The sequence below is a fragment of the Telopea speciosissima genome, chromosome 7, assembly GCF_018873765.1.
Source record: "Telopea speciosissima isolate NSW1024214 ecotype Mountain lineage chromosome 7, Tspe_v1, whole genome shotgun sequence".
In the NCBI taxonomy this organism is placed as follows: domain Eukaryota; kingdom Viridiplantae; phylum Streptophyta; class Magnoliopsida; order Proteales; family Proteaceae; genus Telopea; species Telopea speciosissima.
The window spans coordinates 32,897,027-32,915,560 of record NC_057922.1 but is presented as its reverse complement, the minus strand read 5'-3'; the positions used below and the strand labels follow the sequence as shown (position 1 = coordinate 32,915,560).

The window sequence follows — 18,534 nt, the reverse complement described above, 5'->3', positions numbered from 1 at the left end:
TACTTTCTAGTTGGGGACACAGTGATTGTAAACCGATTGAGACACCCTATGACTATAACAAACGGTTGAAACCTAACACAGGCGATACTGTGAATCAGTTAGAATATTCTAAACTAATTGGTAGTCTCATGTATGCAATGAGTTGCACTAGGCCAGACATAGCCTTTACGGTAGGCATGCTGAGTCGTTTCACTAGTAATCCTGGAAAAGAGCATTGGGATGCCTTGACGAGGCTGATGAGATACCTTAAGGGTACTCTAGGTTATGCTCTATGTTATACTGGATATCCTCCAACTTTGGAAGGATATTCTGATGCATCTTGGTGCTCAGATTTGGGAGACAGCAGATCCACTAGTGGTTATGTATATACACTAGGAGCAGCAGCTGTAGCATGGAAGTCCAAGAGACAGACTGGTATTGCTCTGTCATCTATGGAATCGGAACTTTATGCTCTAGCTTCTACAGGAGATGAAGCAGAGTAGATAAAGGATCTGATCATGGATATTCCATTGAGGAATTTTAAGTTAAACTCTATATCTATATTCTGTGATAATCAAGCAACAAAGACGATTATGAATAACTCACTATTTAATGGTAAGAGGAGACACATCAGGCTGAAACAGGCCATGCTGAATTATCGAACAGAACAAGGGATTATCACTTTGATTGATGTGAGATCGAAGGATAATATGACAGATACCCTTACAAAGAGATTGAACAAAGATCGAACATTCAAAATTATGGGGGAGATGGGGTTAAAGATCATTTAGTCAGGTCTTAACCTAACCCAGTATTATTTTGAATTATTCGAATCTCATATAGCCTTAAAAAGCATTCGAGACAGTTTACATGTTTCAGATAACTTAGTTAGGTTACTAAGTATGGGGGTTTATGAAACCATTCCAAACTTGATGGTGTAGCAGATTTTCATGTAAAGTTTTCTTACTTTGTTATTCCACAAAGGAATATGAAAATTGTTTGATATGTTTCAATGATATTGTGCTTGTCTTTATGTCATTCCAAATTTGATAACATGTCTTTCATAGTATGGTGTACCATTCCAAATTTGATGATACAACATAAATCTATGACTGATATGGCGAACACAATATTCCAAATGGAAACATGGTAAGGTCACTGTGATAGAGACTATATAGGATCGAGTTCTTATAAAGAAACTTGATGATGATGCTTATTGTTTTTTTTTATTTACCTTCAGCCATATATGGAATATACTAAGTTCTTATTGTTGAACTAGATACTATTGTACAAATGATTGAATTCATATTATCTTATGAAATTCATATTTGACAAATTACAGAAAATGGCGAAGATGGAGGAGAACGGTTGAATCTGGATCTCGATGATGATGACTTACTTGATGAATAAAGTCACATGGACTGCAAGGACTTTTCCTTTTGATTATTTGTTTTGGTTTAGCCACTTGCATTTGGAACTTCGGATTTAGTGTTGAGTTTAGTTTTGATCTAAAACCCTAGTTTTATTTCTTGAAGTTTACTTATTGGTTATTTGATTTATTGGATTATTGATATTCAATTTATTCAATTTATATTGATTCAATTACTGATTGAACAATGATTTTCTATACATGTGTGGTGGATATATGTAGAACATAGGAGGAGATTGTAAGGGTATTTATGTAATATCCTTTCATATGTTCTAATATAATCCTACTTGTATTAATACTCAGGCTGTAAGGGGCAATCTAGTAATTAGCTCATCTGACCTAAACCCTAGTTTCTTATAAATACTAGCTGGAGGCAGCAGTCTGGGTATTTCAAACTAGATACTCAGGGTGTAATGCTTTAAACAACCTTGTGCTTAAACCCTAAACCCTAACAGTTTTTAGGCAGCCCTTCTTCATCTCAGGCGATTCGAATGTTGCCCCAGAACCCTACGCCAACTAAGATGAGGGGCGTGGGAGATAACTTAGAGATCCAACATGCAAAACAGACAAGGAGTCAGGATTGACATCCCCTACAACCATGCTTAGTATTCTATTTGCAATCTTCATGATCAGTTCCTCAATGATTTACCATTCGGATTAGACCCCTTCATGGTTTTAAAACCCTGCACTAACATGAGATCGGCGTCCATCGATTCAATTTTAGTTTAAATCATATCATTATCAATTGAGAATCAATAAAATCGGCCGCAGCCATATATAGTTCATTGGTTTACTGATATTTTACTGACTAAAAGAAGGGAAAATAATAGAAAAAAAATGAAGATCCAAGTGCATTCATGACGGCTTCTAAAAAAATGAGTTGGGAATCAACATTCATCAAAATCGGTAGAATCTGATTTTGAGTTGAATCAGATTATTCCACCGATTCTGATTCAACTTTTTAAATCTATAGACCCATGAATGACCTATATCCACCCAAGACAAACTAACCCCAATGATATTCTAGTCATCTATCAACACAACTTGAATGATCCATAGCCTCATCTCAATCTTTGCCTAATGTTACAAGACAGCAATAATGAAGGCCATTGAAGGCTCTAAGATCAATAAGATATGCCAGCTAGAGAGCTGGACTCACAGGGTAAGTAAACAAAGCATGGAAAGCTGTTTATCTTGATTTTTCACAATGACCACAAGATTAAGCTAAAAGAATTCTTATGAAGCTTTGTATTTACTACAAGGAGTCATAAACAGCCATCTATAGGAAAGATTTGGATTTAATTTGCCAAAACTATGCTTGAGTAAGCTTTTTAAGCCTTCAGCTCATGTAGTTTGGTCCACTGTATCGCACCCTTTGGCATTATGATTTCTGAATCAAAAGAAAATTTGGTACTTAAGATTGTGTCCTGTTCAAATTTATTGGGGCCATGGGGAGGAAACTACTGGTTATGGAACCCTAGTGGGCATCATCCACTGTCCTATCAGGGTAGTATGACAAGAACATGAAAATCCAGATTCTGAGTAACTTATATGAACTGTTTCGGGTGAAAACCAAGGAGGTTACCAAATCCATATCGCTTAGTCTATGAAGCTGAAAAACCTGATTGTGTCAATTTAAATGCTGCATTGCATGCTCAACAAAACAGGATACATGACAACCAGAGACAGTGCCATATGTTTTACATCAGCTACTCAAATGCAGGGGTGACTTGAAACTCCACTCAGCCTGCAGCTATTGTTTAGGTTCTTCTTTCCTCATTTTAACTTTAATAGAAAATAAATGGGCTAAGGTTCTTTGAGCTGGCAGCGGAGATATGTTAGCTCTCTCTCTCTCTCTCCTCCTGACACTCTTTCTGAGCTGGCAGCGGAGATATGTTAGCTCTCTCTCTCTCTCCTCCTGACACTCTTTCTAATCGACAAGTAGCATTCTTTTTCCCCAAAACAAATTCCAGACACGTGTAATGCTTTTTCTATTTTCCTCAAAAGAAGCGTGTAATCTTCATGTTCCACCTTTACATTGTTAAGATCATAAATGAATGTTACTCAGAAAATATGAATGCTCCATTACCACCCCAACCCCCTCCCCCCCCCCCCAACACACACACACACACACACACACAAAAGGCTTGGCTTGTGCCAAAATGGTTATCTGAAGAAAATGCAAAACCAAGCCAAGATAAATGAAATCAAGATCATGTTTCTACTCGCATCAGGAATTGATGGTGTCCCAGAAAAGTTTATTCTATCTGCTTGATCTCTGCAAACAGTGAAGAACTAAATATGAGTATAGAATTAAAGTCGGCAATAAAATGCTAAGATATCTATTCCTTAAATGGTGTATAGATATATAACAAGAGACGATAAGAAAAATGTTGCAGAAAGCTGGAACTTACTTTTGTAAGTAGGAAAGTAATCCACAGTAGATAGTGTTGTCAGGCAAAGAAAATTCAGTCTTGTCAGTCAACTTTGGGTTCACTACACTCATATAAGCTTCCTGTCCTAAATACCAAGAGTCCAGGTTCTGTGCACGCAGGTTCCATATGCCCACATTGTCAAGAGACACTAGAATGGCAGTCCATGCTTCAGGGAACACCTACAATCACTGAGCAGTAAGTCTTCCAAGATCTTGCTTGATAAAATACCATGGGTGATGTAGTTCAAGAGAACAAGAAGGGCAGCAGCAAACCAGGCCTTCAAACTAGACCAAGAGAGGATAAAATACCATGGGTGATGTAGTTTTGAGTGTCCAATGGGTTGGATGGGCAATGGGCTTTATATTTTGGATTCATTTTTGTAATGGGCCAATTCTATAAACCCAAATATTAGGGATTTAAGTTATATACAGGATTAAGTAGTTAGTTCTATTTTAAGTCATATACAGGATTAAGTAGTTAGTTCTATTTTATGTTTCTTATTCGTTTAGAATATTAGGTTTCTATATTTTGGAGTGTAGATTTACTAGTAAGCTTTATTCAATATAATTAATAAAGGTGTACGCATTCCTAGTCTCCAACGATTTTGAAAGCCACTGAATGAGTGCTTTGTGCATGTGTGTGGATTGTGAGAGACATCCATTGTTGTGACAGTCCTAGGTGAGACGCCTTTGAGAAGATGGGTGGGAGGCCGCCTTCAAGTTGGTGGGAGACCAACATGTCCTTCTTTTCTTCTTTCATTACTTTTTTATCACCTTGTTTCTACCGAATACATCTTACCCTTCTGCTCTGTTACTTGAATCACGCACTTCCATTCCATTGACCTGTGCATGGAGCTACAGGGTTAGAGGTGCTTAGTTGTCGTTTTCTAGTCATTGTTCCCAATTAAGAAACTTCTATTTTCTTACTTCCTATTTTGGTTTGCAGGATTTCTGTTAATTATTCAAGTTCTGTTAATGTCCAAGTTAATACTAGTTGTTAATACTTTATTACTTGACTTTCTAATTCTGGTTTTAGAAACTAGCTAATTCTGTAACAGTCCCATAACTTCACATCTAACCATTAGATTTTGATCAAATTTTGAGGTCGTGTTCTCCACCCAATTAGGTTCACTCGACCAGAGTTCTATTTTAATCAGATTGGCTTGTTGTTAATGTATGGCTAGGACACAACTATCCAACCCCCAAATAGGATCATAAACAACCCAAACACAGTACCGATTTCAGACTTTAATGACAGTGCATATATATGAACTCAACAGCATATATCAGTAGGTTCGAACTACTCACACAACACCTACAGTATTCAACGCGTGTAATAAACAACCCCAGCCCAATAGGTCAACAATCAGCAGCTGTATCAGTGCTACCGCAGGTCTGAAATAGGGTCTAAACACCCAGAAAAATTCCTATCAGAATTAGCACTTGCACATAGGATGTGCTCCATGTTTCCATCGAGTTTTGGTTTTAAAGGGGTGATTAACTCCTAAAATTCTCAGACCCAAACAAAGGATAGGGGCTGAGATATCATAGGGTCACACCAGTAGAAACTAAACTCAGATTATGCTGATGTTCATTAAACCAGTGTCGAATGGTGCTCTTGAAGAGTGGAATCCGCCCTCAAAAGATCAGATCAAGTTGACAGTTGGATCTGAACTTATGCCAATTCTTGAATTAGGGCAGAAAAAAAAAAGGAGATTTTTTTTTATCTCCTAAACCATGCCTCAGATCAGGCCAAGCTTCTGGTGGTCGGCTCTGATGCTCCAAAAATCATCCAAAACTAATGGGTGCTTGCTGAGATCTGAGGATGCGAAGTAGTAGCAGGTTTTACAGAGAAAACCCAAACCACAGGTGGTCTTGTATCTCTGATCAGCAACTTTAATAGCAGCAACTTGGGGGCTTCAATATATAGACTTCAGTAGATAAACAGCAGCTCCAAATATGACTTTGGTTGCTCTTAGTTATACTCAGTTGCAGAAAACGGAATAGGGAAGAAAGAGTAGCCGATGGGAGAAGAGAAGGGGAAGGAAGGCTATCTCAGCCAAAGGACTCTCACCCTGTAAGGTCTCTCAGCTCACAGCCTCTCACTGGACAATATTGCACAAAGCACAATGTATTCTTCATTAAAATCATGGGGGAGGACCAGCAGGTCCATTACATTATATAACTAAAACTTTCTTTAAAAAAAAAAAGTACAGCAAAGGGAAACTTATTGCTTGTTCCCCAAACAATTACATGGACTTTGCTAAGCAACAAAGGACTAACAAAAAAGGCAACATTAATTGAAAATAAAAAAGGAAACAAACTAACAATTAAAATAACTTGCTGTCCAAGTAAACCAATTCTCACGATTCTGGTTTTGAGAGAACCAGCAACTCCCAGCCGCATGGGCTGGCCCAGCCAAAGGCTGGTTGGCTCTATGGCTCATGGGCTGGCCCATATTATTAAGTGATGGACCAGCCCGTATATGATCCCTGCGGCTAGAGGCCATGGAATCGATCTGCATCAGTTGTGAGTTACCGAGATTCTCTTATTTCTGGTTTATCCATAGCCCTGCGATTCTAGATGTTTTTTTTTTTGGTTTCCTGATCATTAATGGTTTGGTAATTAGGAATCCATCACTGGGCCTCGAAAAAAAAAAAAAACAACAACAACAGAAATTTGTTTGTGGCTAATCTGCACTTCACATCTTCAAGCTTCAGTTCATTTGCAAGAAATGTGACAAATTCATCATTTGACATAGATTAATGAATAAGAATCATCCTAGTATAATCATATTTCACTCGGCATAAACAGTCAATAATTCACAATCACCCAAAAGACGGTCAATCAATTCCATTCCTCCCTTAAGTAAAAAAGTTTATTTTATGTATCCATATATTTCTCTCTGTTACATAAACAACAACAACAATTCAGCCTTATCCCAACTAAATGGAGTCGGGTACATGGATCCTTTCAAAACAAAGTAGTGAAAAACTAAGGTCCTCACAAAGGGAAAGGAAATTAAGAGGAATGCAGAATAAAAAGAAGAAATGAGATAAGAAAAGTGAGAAGTGGCAAATGAAAAATGAAAGTAAGAGGAAAGAGGATAGCCCATGAAATCAGGAAAATTTCAGCTACATGGTGTCGACAACATGGATCCTTGCCTTCCAATAGGCTCTATCTAAGGTCATACTTGGCACAAGACCCAAACTATGCATGTCATTCTTCACAACCTTACCTATGGTCATTTTAGGCCTGCCCCTATCTCTTTTAGCTCCTTCAATCGGAATCTGATTACTCCTCCTTACTGGAGTGTCCCCAGGCCTCCGTTGCACATGGCCAAATTATCTCAGACGACATTCTCGGAGCTTGTCACTGATTAGGGCAACTCCCACATCAGCTCTAATGCCTTCGTTCCTCACTTTATCCTTCCTAGTTTTGCCGCACATCCATCTTAACATCCTCATCTCCGCAACACATAGCTTCGCTATATGGCACTTCTTAACTGCCCAACATTCTACCCCATACATCATAGCAGGTCGGACAACAATCCTATAGAACTTTCCTTCAAGCTTTAAAGGAATGTGTCGGTCACACAATACTTCAATCGCACTTCTCCACTTCATCCATCCCACTTTAATTCTTTGTGAAACATCATCATCTATGCCACCTTCTTTGTGTATGATATAGACCCCAAAAATCTGAAATAGTCACTTGGCGGTATCTCTCTCCCCTCAATTTTCATCATGTCATCATCTATCATAGTGTGACTGAAGTTACACATCCTATACTCCGTCTTTGATCCACTAATCTTAAAGCCTCTTGTTTCCAAGGTCAATCTCCACATCTCTAACTTAGCGTTTATCCCTGCTTTTGTCTCATCCACCAAAACAATATCATCAACGAAAAGCATACACCACGGTACCTCGTCTTGGATGTCCTTGGTTAATTCATCCATGATAAGCACAAACAAAAAGGGCTTAGGGCTGATCCTTGATGTAACCCAACCGCAATTGGGAATTACTTGCTTGGCCTCCCACAAATCTCACACTTGTCACCACACCCTCATACATATCTTTAATTACATCTATATATTTACTCGATACCCCTCTCTTCACAAGAACATGCTGGATTAAATCTCTAGGGACTTAGTCATAGGCTTTCTTCAGGTCAATAAAAACCATATGGAGATCCTTCTTGCTAGCTCTACATCTTTCCATGAGCCTCCTCAGTAGGTAAATAGCTTATGTCGTGGATCTACCTGGCATAAATCCAAATTGATTCTTCGAGATATGAGTCTCTATTCTTAAACAGGCTTCAAACCTTCTCCCAAATTTTCATAGTATGACTCATTAGTTTTATGCTTCTATAGTTATTGCAGCTTTGAACATCACCCTTATTTTTGTAGACCGGAATTACAATGCTTCTACTCCAATCATCTGGCATTTTCCTTGTGATCATAATCTTGTTAAATAACTTGGTTAACCAAGATACCCCACACACTCCTAGGGCCATCCACACTTCTATTGGGATCTCATCCGAGCCTGGTGCCTTGCCTACTTTCATCTTTCGTAAAGCTTCTTTAACTTCCGCCACACCAACTTTTCGTACATATCTATGATGTGCGGTGTCTTGACGACTAATGCAGCTAACCGGTTCAGTCATATTCGAACTATTTCCATTTAGAAGTTCACAGATATACTCATCCCATCTCCTTACAAAGTCCTCATCCCTTACCAATACTCTTCCATCCTCCCCTTTCATACATCCCACCTGGTAGAAATCTCTACTCTTCCTTTCTCTCATTTTGGCTATTTTCTAAATACTTTTTCTCCTTCCTTTCTGTTTAGATTAATATAGAGCTCCTCATATTTCCTTGCCTTAGCCATCCCCACCATCTTCTTAGCCTCGTTTCTAGCCTCATTATACCTCATTTTATCTTCTGTTTCTTTAGCAGGTGGCCAAGTCTTAAACCTCCCTTTTTTGGTCTTGATCAAGGATTTAAGTCTCGGACCGTATCGTATTGTCTCGGCCGATACGTCTCGGTATCAGACATGGTCAATACGATACAGGCCGAGACGTATCTTTTTTTTTTTTAAATACAAATGTCGCGACTGTATCGAGACGTACCGATACGATACGATACGTATCGATACAGCCGAGAGTTTTTAAAAATATTATTATATTATATTTAAAAAAACGATACGTATCGAGACGTATCGAGTCGTCTCGATATGTATCGCTATGTATCAACCGATACATAACGATACATATCGAGACGACTCAATACGTCTCGATACGTATCGTTACTTAAAACCCACATGTCCATTTCATTTCTAAAAACCAGAATGTCGAACTTTGAGCAGGCTGGCCGAAAAAACCTCTTTCCAGCTTTGAGAAACCCTTCAAAAAACACATTTAAACTTGGTTTTTGGGTAAGATTTGTTGAAGGCTTTTAATCCTTTGCCAAAAACGACCCTAAAGCTGGTGAAATCACATCATTTGGTGCATCTAACAGCCCACATTTGAAATCAAAAGCTGTTCTTGAAGGGAAAGGTAAGTTTTTTGAAAAAAACTTGATTCTTTTGCTTAAATCTTTGATTTTTGGTTTGAATCAAAGGGAATATGTTAAACTAACATAGAAATTGCATTCTTTGTATACATTTACAAAGATTTGACTTCAAATCCATGTTTCTTTGGCATTTTTTACCCAAAACCGAAAATTCCTTCTTTAAAATGACTTTTTTTTTTATTTTCTTCTTAAATTTAAAACAAATGCTAATGTATATAGTATATGTAGTACATTATGTATAGATCTATGACATCCCAACAAGATTATACATTTACCCTAAAATCTGTATTTTTTTTAATTTTTTGGGTATTTTCTGAATTTATAAAATACTTTAAAAAATGTCAAAAATCATGATTTTTCCATCTATACTCTTTCATTATAGTTTGATAAAATGTATAATTGGCTGAAATAGAAGAGAAGAGTTGGATTCATATATGTAGTACATTATGTCAATTTTTTTTCATTATTTGAAAATTTAAATAATGTGTAACTAGTTGTAGAAAATATAAAAATGTTTAAATATTGTTTAGGGCAACTTTGCTAGGTAGTAAATACATGAAAATGATGCAATGCATGACATGCATCATAATGTTTGTCTATACTTGTATAAATTATTGATGTGTGGATTTGAATATTTTTTAATATATATCTTATATAGTTATCTACTTTTGTTTGGTATTTAGGACGATGCCGCGACAACAAGACATTGGGTGGTCTTATTGTACCAAGATATATGCATGATATATGACACAAATTGCTTGTTTATATTGTTTTTTGTGTCCAAAAGTGTATTTTCATGTGTATTTTGATCATTTTCATGCGTTTCTGCACCGATCGATACGTATTTCCGATACGATATGATATGATACGATACGTCTCTTAAAATCGCTTGACCGATACGATACCCGATACCGATACTTAAATCCTTGGTCTTGATGGCTACTTGGACCTCCTCATCCTACCACCAAGTCTCCATAGGGGCCTGACGACTATCCGTTGCTTCCCCTATACTTCTTTGGCAACCCTCTTAATATAAGTCATCATCACGTTCCACATCACATTGGTGTCTCCCTCAAAGTCCCACTTTTCTTGTTTGACCACATTTTCAACAAATGTGCCTAGGGACTTCCCTTTTAGTCTCCACCATCTTATCTTAGGGTACATAGGTTCCCTCCTCCTACGCTTCTGTGCACTAAGGCACATATCCAAGACCACCAGTCTATGTTGGGTGGTTAGACTCTCTTCAGGAATAACCTTACAATCCTTACACAATATTTTATCTACTCTTTTAGTTAGGAAGAAATCTATTTGACTGGTATGAGTCCCACTTTCGTAGGTAACTAAGTGTTCCTCTCTTTTTTCATAGAAAGTGTTCACAATGGATAGATCATAAGTTACAACAAAGTCTAGGATTGAGGTCCCTTCCTCATTCCTCTCCCCAACCCCGAAGCCTCCACGGGCACCTTCATAGCCCCTACAATTGCTCCCAACATGGCCGTATAGGTCACCTCCAATAATAATCTTTCCATCCTAACTAAAACCCTGCATTAAATCATCCATATGGTCCCAAAATTGGCACTCACTACTTTCATCAAATCCTATTTGGGGTGCGTAAGCACAAACGATATTGACAACCTCTTTCTCCAACACTAGTTTGATGGATAATAAACCTATCACCCAATCTTTTGACCTTCACTACATCCATCTTTAAATCATTATCCACTATTATCCCTACTCTGTTTCTAGTACATTGGTCTCCCGAGTACCAAAGTTTGAAGTCGTCCAACACTTTAGCTTTGTTACCCTTCCATCTTGTCTCTTGGATTCAAGCTATATTAATCCTTCATCTACTCATAACATCTATCAACTCCAGGCTCTTACGCATTAAGGATCCAATGTTTCAGGAAGCTAATCTTAACCTACATTTCTAGGTTGGCATAATTCCTCTCACTTGTCCTTGCCTACTTATCACCGCATTTGGGCGTTGACGCAGCGTGGCGCATACGGGGGACGCCCTAGAAGAAAGAGGACAAAAAGACATGAAATCAAGAGAAAATGATCATAAAACAAAAGGATCCGTGTAAAAGGTGATTGGCTAAATATACTAATGTGTCGGCTGCTGACCTGACACACCACTATATGAAAATAGATATATTTATTAGAAAAGTATAGACAATGAGTTCCCAAGCATTAAATATAAGGATAAGAATAAAACCAATACAAAGAATCACGTAGGCATCAGACACTAGGTTCCCAACCAAGTAGGTCGAAAGGAAGAAACATCAAAAGCTGACACAGCAAACTAACAGAGACCGTCAATCTCTATTGTAAGTACCTTCTTAGCCTAAAAACAAACTTCGCCAAATAAAAGACAAGAAAGAAAACTTTTGACACAATATAGCACCACAATAACAAGAAAAGAGAAGGGCCACCCTAATGTATCAGCAGCAAATAACAAAAGTATATCAGACAGACTACTTGCGAAATGAGCTACAGGCAGTGTACCAGAAATAAGGGAGCTAACAAATAATCAGATCATAAATAAACAAGTAGCGGCCTTAAACAGCTCTAGAATTGGTAGTTAAAGCAACAAATTAAACATAGTAATAATCATAATGGAAGGCAGCCTAAACATTATGTGGATAGATGCATAAATTCTACAATGTAGGATCTCAGATGGGATTAAACTTTATAAAAGGGTAGACCTCAAGGTTTCTTTCTCACATGTTATGTTTCAGCCCAGTCAGAGTTGGCCAAGTGGCAAAACAAAACATTGGAAAATCCATGACTACTAGGAGGTCGCATGGACAGACAAGGGAAGGGTTTTACTCTATATCAGAGGATCTATGATTAAATTTGGGTCTTGAAATTTAGCACATAGCTATTCCACACCATTCCTTCGATAATCAAAGGTTTGAACTTCCGTATCACTCTTCCATAAGGAAGAACAAGGAACATCCATCCAAAGATTCCATGTTTACCACTGTCCACAAAAAGTTTTGCTAATTAAAAAATCTCATTTATCATGGTATTTATTACCATCATAAGCATACCAGAAACAGAAGGCTATATGCACTAAAATGCATAAGCAAGGACGTTGACAACACAATCATAGTTGTCAAGGCGTTGCCTAGCCGTCTAGGTGCCCTTGCTGGACAAGCGCCTTGGGCACTAAGGCACCACCCAGTCGCCTTTTTGATGTCACGCCTTGATGTCCAGGCCCCCTCCAATGCCTTGGGTTGCCTAGACACTGACAACTATTAATACAATTACCAGTTCACAGGCCACAGCTACTCATTTAATTCAATGACAACACAAGTAATATGATCTGCAATTTAGCATGGAAAACGAATTTTTTGTAAGCAATCCCATGATATTATCATCGTGTGTATTTATTTGGTTGGGGACAAGGCATATGAATACCTTTATGGAGCACGGAGAAACCAAGAAGGATCACTTGATTTATTAGGACATTGTCTACTTTGCTAAAAGAAAACGGGCTTATTTATGATGAATTAGGACGAACAATTTATTATTTATATTTTTCTGAAAGTGCTCCACTCAACAAGCATTTTAGGCAACAGAATTTTACTAATATACATGGCAGAACTGTAACAAGTATGGGTATATCGCTCATGTTCACAAGTATGAATTCACTTAGATTGTCCCACGCTTGCACTTGTATACACTTCAACAAGATTTTTTGGATATCCACTGAAAAAAAAATACTGCATTCTGAATCAGTCACATTTAAAACACTTTAGTGCTGTCAAAGAACAAGGATTCTAACAAACTCTTTCGAATTTAGAGGCATTCAATTAAACTTTTGTATTATTCAATCAACATCAGGGTAAAATAAATACTACAAGAACTTTTGTGCTACGACCCAATCAAATCAAATAGTCCACTAACTCACCATCTGAATTACAAACAAGAACCACTCACACAGAAAATCTTGCCAACACCTTTATTTTTTTGGGGGGAAGGGGGGGTACATACCAGTTCAGAATCAGAGGTGTTAGGAATGATGTGACTTGTCACTAATGACAGAGGTCCTCTTTATTCATAATGAGATTACAACCCAAGGGCTAAAAAGGTAAAAAGGCAAATAAAGGAAAACCCTAATTAAAATAAGATGCTAAAGATACTAATCTCACGGTTCTCAACTCACCACTCTAGTTGGTGCAAATATATCATACATGCCCAACTTGGAGACCAGTGGGTGAAAAACCTTACAATTCAACCCCTACGTAAACACATCAGCAAGCTGATTTATAGAACTAACAAAAAGGATACAAACAATCCCTTGCTCAAGTTTTTCCTTGATGAATTGTCTGTCGATCCCATATGTTTTGTCCTGTCATGTTGTATTGGATTATGGGCAATGCTAATGGCAGCCTTGTTGTCATAGTAGAGGCACATAGGACCTTCAGAAGTAACTCCCAGATCACTCAATAACCCCTTAAGCCACATGAGTTCACATATCCCTTGGGCCATGGAACGATATTCTGCTTTAGCACTAAACTGAGATACAACAAATTGTTTCTTGCTTCGTCATGTGACAATATTACCTCCAAGGAAGGAACAATAACCAGAAGTAGATCGCCAATCATCAACAAATCCAGCCCAATCGGCATCAGTAAATGCTTCTAGTCTTAGGTTCCCATTGTTAGAGAAAATGATAACTTTTTGTTGGGGCAGACTTCAAGTACCTCAATATACAGTGCACTATATCAAGGTGGGATGTTCTAGGATCATGGAGAAACCGACTCACAAATCACAATGCCTACAGCATAGGAGATATCAGGTCTAGTGTGGGACAAGTAAATCAGCCGGCCAACCAGTCTCTGATATTGCTCTCTGTCAACCAAGTCTCCCATGGCACTACATAGCTGATGATTGACCTCAATAGGAGAATATGCAGGCTTACATCCAATCATTCCTGTTTCTTCAAGAAGGTGCAAGACATACTTTCGTTGGGAAATAAAGATACCCTGGTCTAATCTGGCAACTTCTATCCCAACAAAGTACCTAAGTGATCCCAAATCCTTCGTCTCAAACTCCTTTGCTAGTAGAGATTTTAAATGGGAAATTTCAATATCATCATTTCCAATGATTACAATATCATCTACATATACAATCAGGGCTGTAATTTGGGTACCACTTTTCTTCACAAACAGGGTATGATCAGCTTGGCTTTGTGAATACCCAAACTTCTTCACGCTTTTCAGAAAGGGACCAAACCAAGCCCTAGGAGATTGTTTGAAGCCATAAAAGGACTTCTTAAGTCTGCAAACATGACCAGTAGAAGGCAAGGGAGTAAATCCTGGGGGCAAGTCCATATACACTTCCTCTTCAAGATCTCCATTCAAGAAGGCATTCTTAACATCCAATTGTTGAAGATTCCATCCCAAATTGGCAACACATAACAATAATGCCCTGACTGAGTTCATCTTTGCAACTGATGCAAAGGTTTCCTGATAATCAATTCTATAGGTTTGGGTGAAGCCCTTGGCAACCAAACGTGCCTTGTATCTCTCAATGGTGCCATCTGCCCTTTGCTTGACTGTGATCATTCATTTGCATCCAACCAATTTCTTCCCTTTAGGACAAGGAACAAGTTCCCAGGTACCATTTTTGTCTAAGGCCTCCATTTCTTCTATCCTGACAGCCTTCCACTTCAGATCTTTGATAGCTTCTTTCCAATCCTATGGGATAAACACAGAAGAAAAAGAGGAAACAAAGGCCTGATAGGAGGGAGATAAATATTCATAAGAGACAAAATGTGAAATGGGATGTTGTGTGCAAGAACACAAACCTTTTCTAATAGCAATGGGACGGTCATCATGAATAGAAGGATCAAACACATTATCAGCGGGAGAGAAGTATTACCTGATGGTGTGGGCGAATCTGGTGGAGGCGCCACTGTGGATAATGGTTGGTCGTTTACGGTTCCCTTTTTCTTGAGTCTACTCCGAGTGTAAGTTATTGTGTCCTAATCAGGTACAGAGTGAACTGTGAACCAATGTCTCCTCCTTACCACTAGTACTGTCAATAATAGGTTCCCCGTGGACAGGAAGCTCCCCCTGAACTGGGAGACTATCAATAATCATAGGGGCAACTGACATCTCTTCCTCAAGACTCTCCCCCTGAAGAGGTGCCGTAAAATAGGGTTTCGACTCATGAAAGGTTACATCCATGGTGACATAAAGACGGCGAGAAGGAGGGTGGTAACATTTGTAACCCTTCTGGGAGGCCGAATAACCAAGGAAAACACATTTAAGGACCCAGGGATCCAGCTTGGACCGGTGAGGAGAGGAATTGTGGGCAAAATAGACACACCCAAAAATTTTGGGTAGAAGGGAGGAAGCAATAGTAAGATCGAGAAGAAAGGAAAGAGGGGTTTTAAAGTTTAGGACACTAAAGGGAACTCTATGGATAAGGTAGGCAGTAGTAAGGACAGCATCTCCCCAATAGGGTTTAGGGACACCAGTAGTAAACAGTTAGATTCTAGGTTTAGGAAATAAGAAGGGAGAAGGAAGAGATTGGAGGAGGAAGAAGATAGTAAGAGAAGAGAGAAGAGGGTGTTTGGGCTGTAATCGATTGTGAATTGAGAGACTTCTCCATTCACCATATATTCATTAATCACAACTAATATGGAATTACATCCACCTCCCTAGGGAAGTAAAAGGGAAATAAAGAAATAAAGAAGAATTACATAATAAGGCAACTAGTAATAGAACTAGTTCCTAAACTACCCCTAATACATGACTTCTAACACTCCCCCTCAAACTGGAGAATATATATCATGCATTCCCAGCTTGCTTAGGAAGGAACTAAACTGAGGAGAGCCAAGAGCTTTGGTGAAGATATCTGCCAACTGATCACCAGTCTTCACAAAAGGAGTACAAATACAACCAGAGTCTATCTTCTCCTTGATGAAATGCCTATCAACCTCAATGTGCTTAGTCCGGTCATGTTGCACAGGATTGTGTCACAGTTGAGCACATCTTCTACATCTAGTATGGCTGGATCCTCATCATCCTCAGCTTTGTAGGTCTCCACCTCAGCTTCCACTAGCGCCCAGTCTTGGGTCATTGACTCGGGTGCCACAGACCACATGACTGATACGTCTCATTATTATGATTCCTATACCATTTGTTCTGGTAAGGACAAGGTTAGGGTAGCTGATGGCTCCCTTTCCTCCATATCTGGTAAGGGTAATATCCCTATGTGACATCATCTATTTCACATTCTTCTGTTCTTCATGTCCCTAACCTTACTCTAAATCTTCTATCTGTGAGTCATCTGACTAAATCTCTCAACTGCTGTGTCACATTTTTTCCTTCTCACTGTCTTTTTCAGGATTTGGTGACGAAGAGGATTATTGGTAGTGGACGTGAGGAGAAAGGCCTCTACTTTTTTTATCCGTTTTTGCCCACAGCTCATTCCTATGTGTGTGGCCGAAACGATAGTAGTTCTGTGGATTCTGTTATGTTATGGCATTGCCGTCTTGGCCATCCATCTTTTGTTGTAATGAGGAAACAGTTGCCCCACTTATTTTGATCTATTGCCTCTTCTCATGTTTTTCAATGTGAAACATGTATGTTTGTCAAACATTGTAGGTCTTCATATCCTTATCATGGTAATAGAACTGTTGCTCCTTTTCATATTGTGCATACTGATGTGTGGGGTCCTTCCCCTACTACTTCTTTATTTGGCTATCGTTACTTTGTGTCATTTATTGATGATTTTTCCCGTACCACATGGACTGTACTTTTGAAGCATAAGAGTGATGTTTGTGATGCCTTTCAGAATTTTTACCAAATGATTCTTACCCAATTCGAGACCCGCATCAAAATTGTGCGTTCTGATAAAGGGGGAGAGTACATGTTTGGTGGCCTTCAAGCCTTCTTTACTACTCATGGCATTATCCATCAGCTAGCGTGTATTGACACGCCCCAACAAAATGGGGTTGCTGAGAGGAAAAATCGCCATCTCCTAGAGGTCACCCGTAGTCTCTTGCTGGGCATGCATGTCCCCAAGACCTTCTGGTCTGCGGCTCTTCTAACCGCCTCCTTTCTCATCAATCATATGCCTACCAAGCTTCTTAACTACAAATCTCCCTTGGACATCTTATCTCCCAAGGCCTCTGTCTTTTCTCTTCCTCCTAGAATCTTTGGTTGTGTTTGTTATGTGCATGTTAACAAATCTGCTCACACTAAACTTGATCCCAAAGCTCTTAAGTGTCTCTTTCTTGGGTACTCTTCTACTACCAAGGGATACAGGTGTTATCATCCTTCTTCCCGCCAAAGTTTCATTTCCAAGGATGTTACCTTCCTTGAATCTGTCCCTTTCTTTGTTCCTTCTCAGCATCCTCTTCAGGGGAAGAATTGTGGGAGTGAACAGGCTACTGATGATTTCTTCCTTTCTCCTCTACCTACATCTCCTTTTCTACTTGACATTGGAAAACACAGGACTGTAGATGTGATTGAGATTAATGATCAACCAGGGGGGAATACAGATTTGGTTGTTGAAAGTGGTTCTGGTAAGGAGAAGGATTACCACATTACATACAAAAAAGGTGAAGGCTTACATAATACAAGAAAGAAGACCTACCAAGAGTCCTCTTCAGATCCAGATCCACATCCTGAGATTCATCCTTCTCAATCAGGTGACATTTCTTCTCCTCCATCTGATTTGGACCTTCCTATTGCTATTAGGAAAGGGAAAAGAACTTGTACTAATCCTATATCCCAGTTTGTTTCCTATGATGCAATTTCTCCTACAGGCCTTGTCTTTATTACGGCTCTCTCTACTGCTTCCATTCCCAAGAATGTCATTGATGCTATGTCTGACCCAAAGTGGAGCCAAACCATGTCTGAGGAGATGATGGCACTTGAGAAGAATGGTACTTGACAACTTGTTGACCTTCCCAAGGGACGTGTCCCAGTTGGATGCAGATGGGTCTATACAATCAAATATAAATCTGATGGCAGTATTGAGAGATACAAAGCAAGGTTGGTGGCCAAGGGGTACAGCCAAGTCTATGGAATTGATTACCAGGAGACATTTGCCCCTGTGGCCAAGCATAACTCCATAAGAGTTCTTTTATCCTTA

General features: G+C 38.9%; 1 protein-coding gene across 1 annotated transcript in view; it reads right to left on the bottom strand.

Moving 5' to 3' along the window:
* Positions 1-3,564: 3,564 nt before the first annotated feature.
* Positions 3,565-18,534, bottom strand: part of LOC122670039 (monocopper oxidase-like protein SKU5) — a 30,739-nt gene continuing 15,769 nt past the window's right edge. The window contains exons 8-9 of the mRNA XM_043866982.1: positions 3,823-4,022; positions 3,565-3,686 (exon numbers count right to left, since the gene is read on the bottom strand). Of these exons, the coding sequence (XP_043722917.1) occupies positions 3,575-3,686; positions 3,823-4,022 (312 nt within the window). The 3' untranslated portion in view covers positions 3,565-3,574. The remainder of the gene's footprint in view (positions 3,687-3,822; positions 4,023-18,534) is intronic.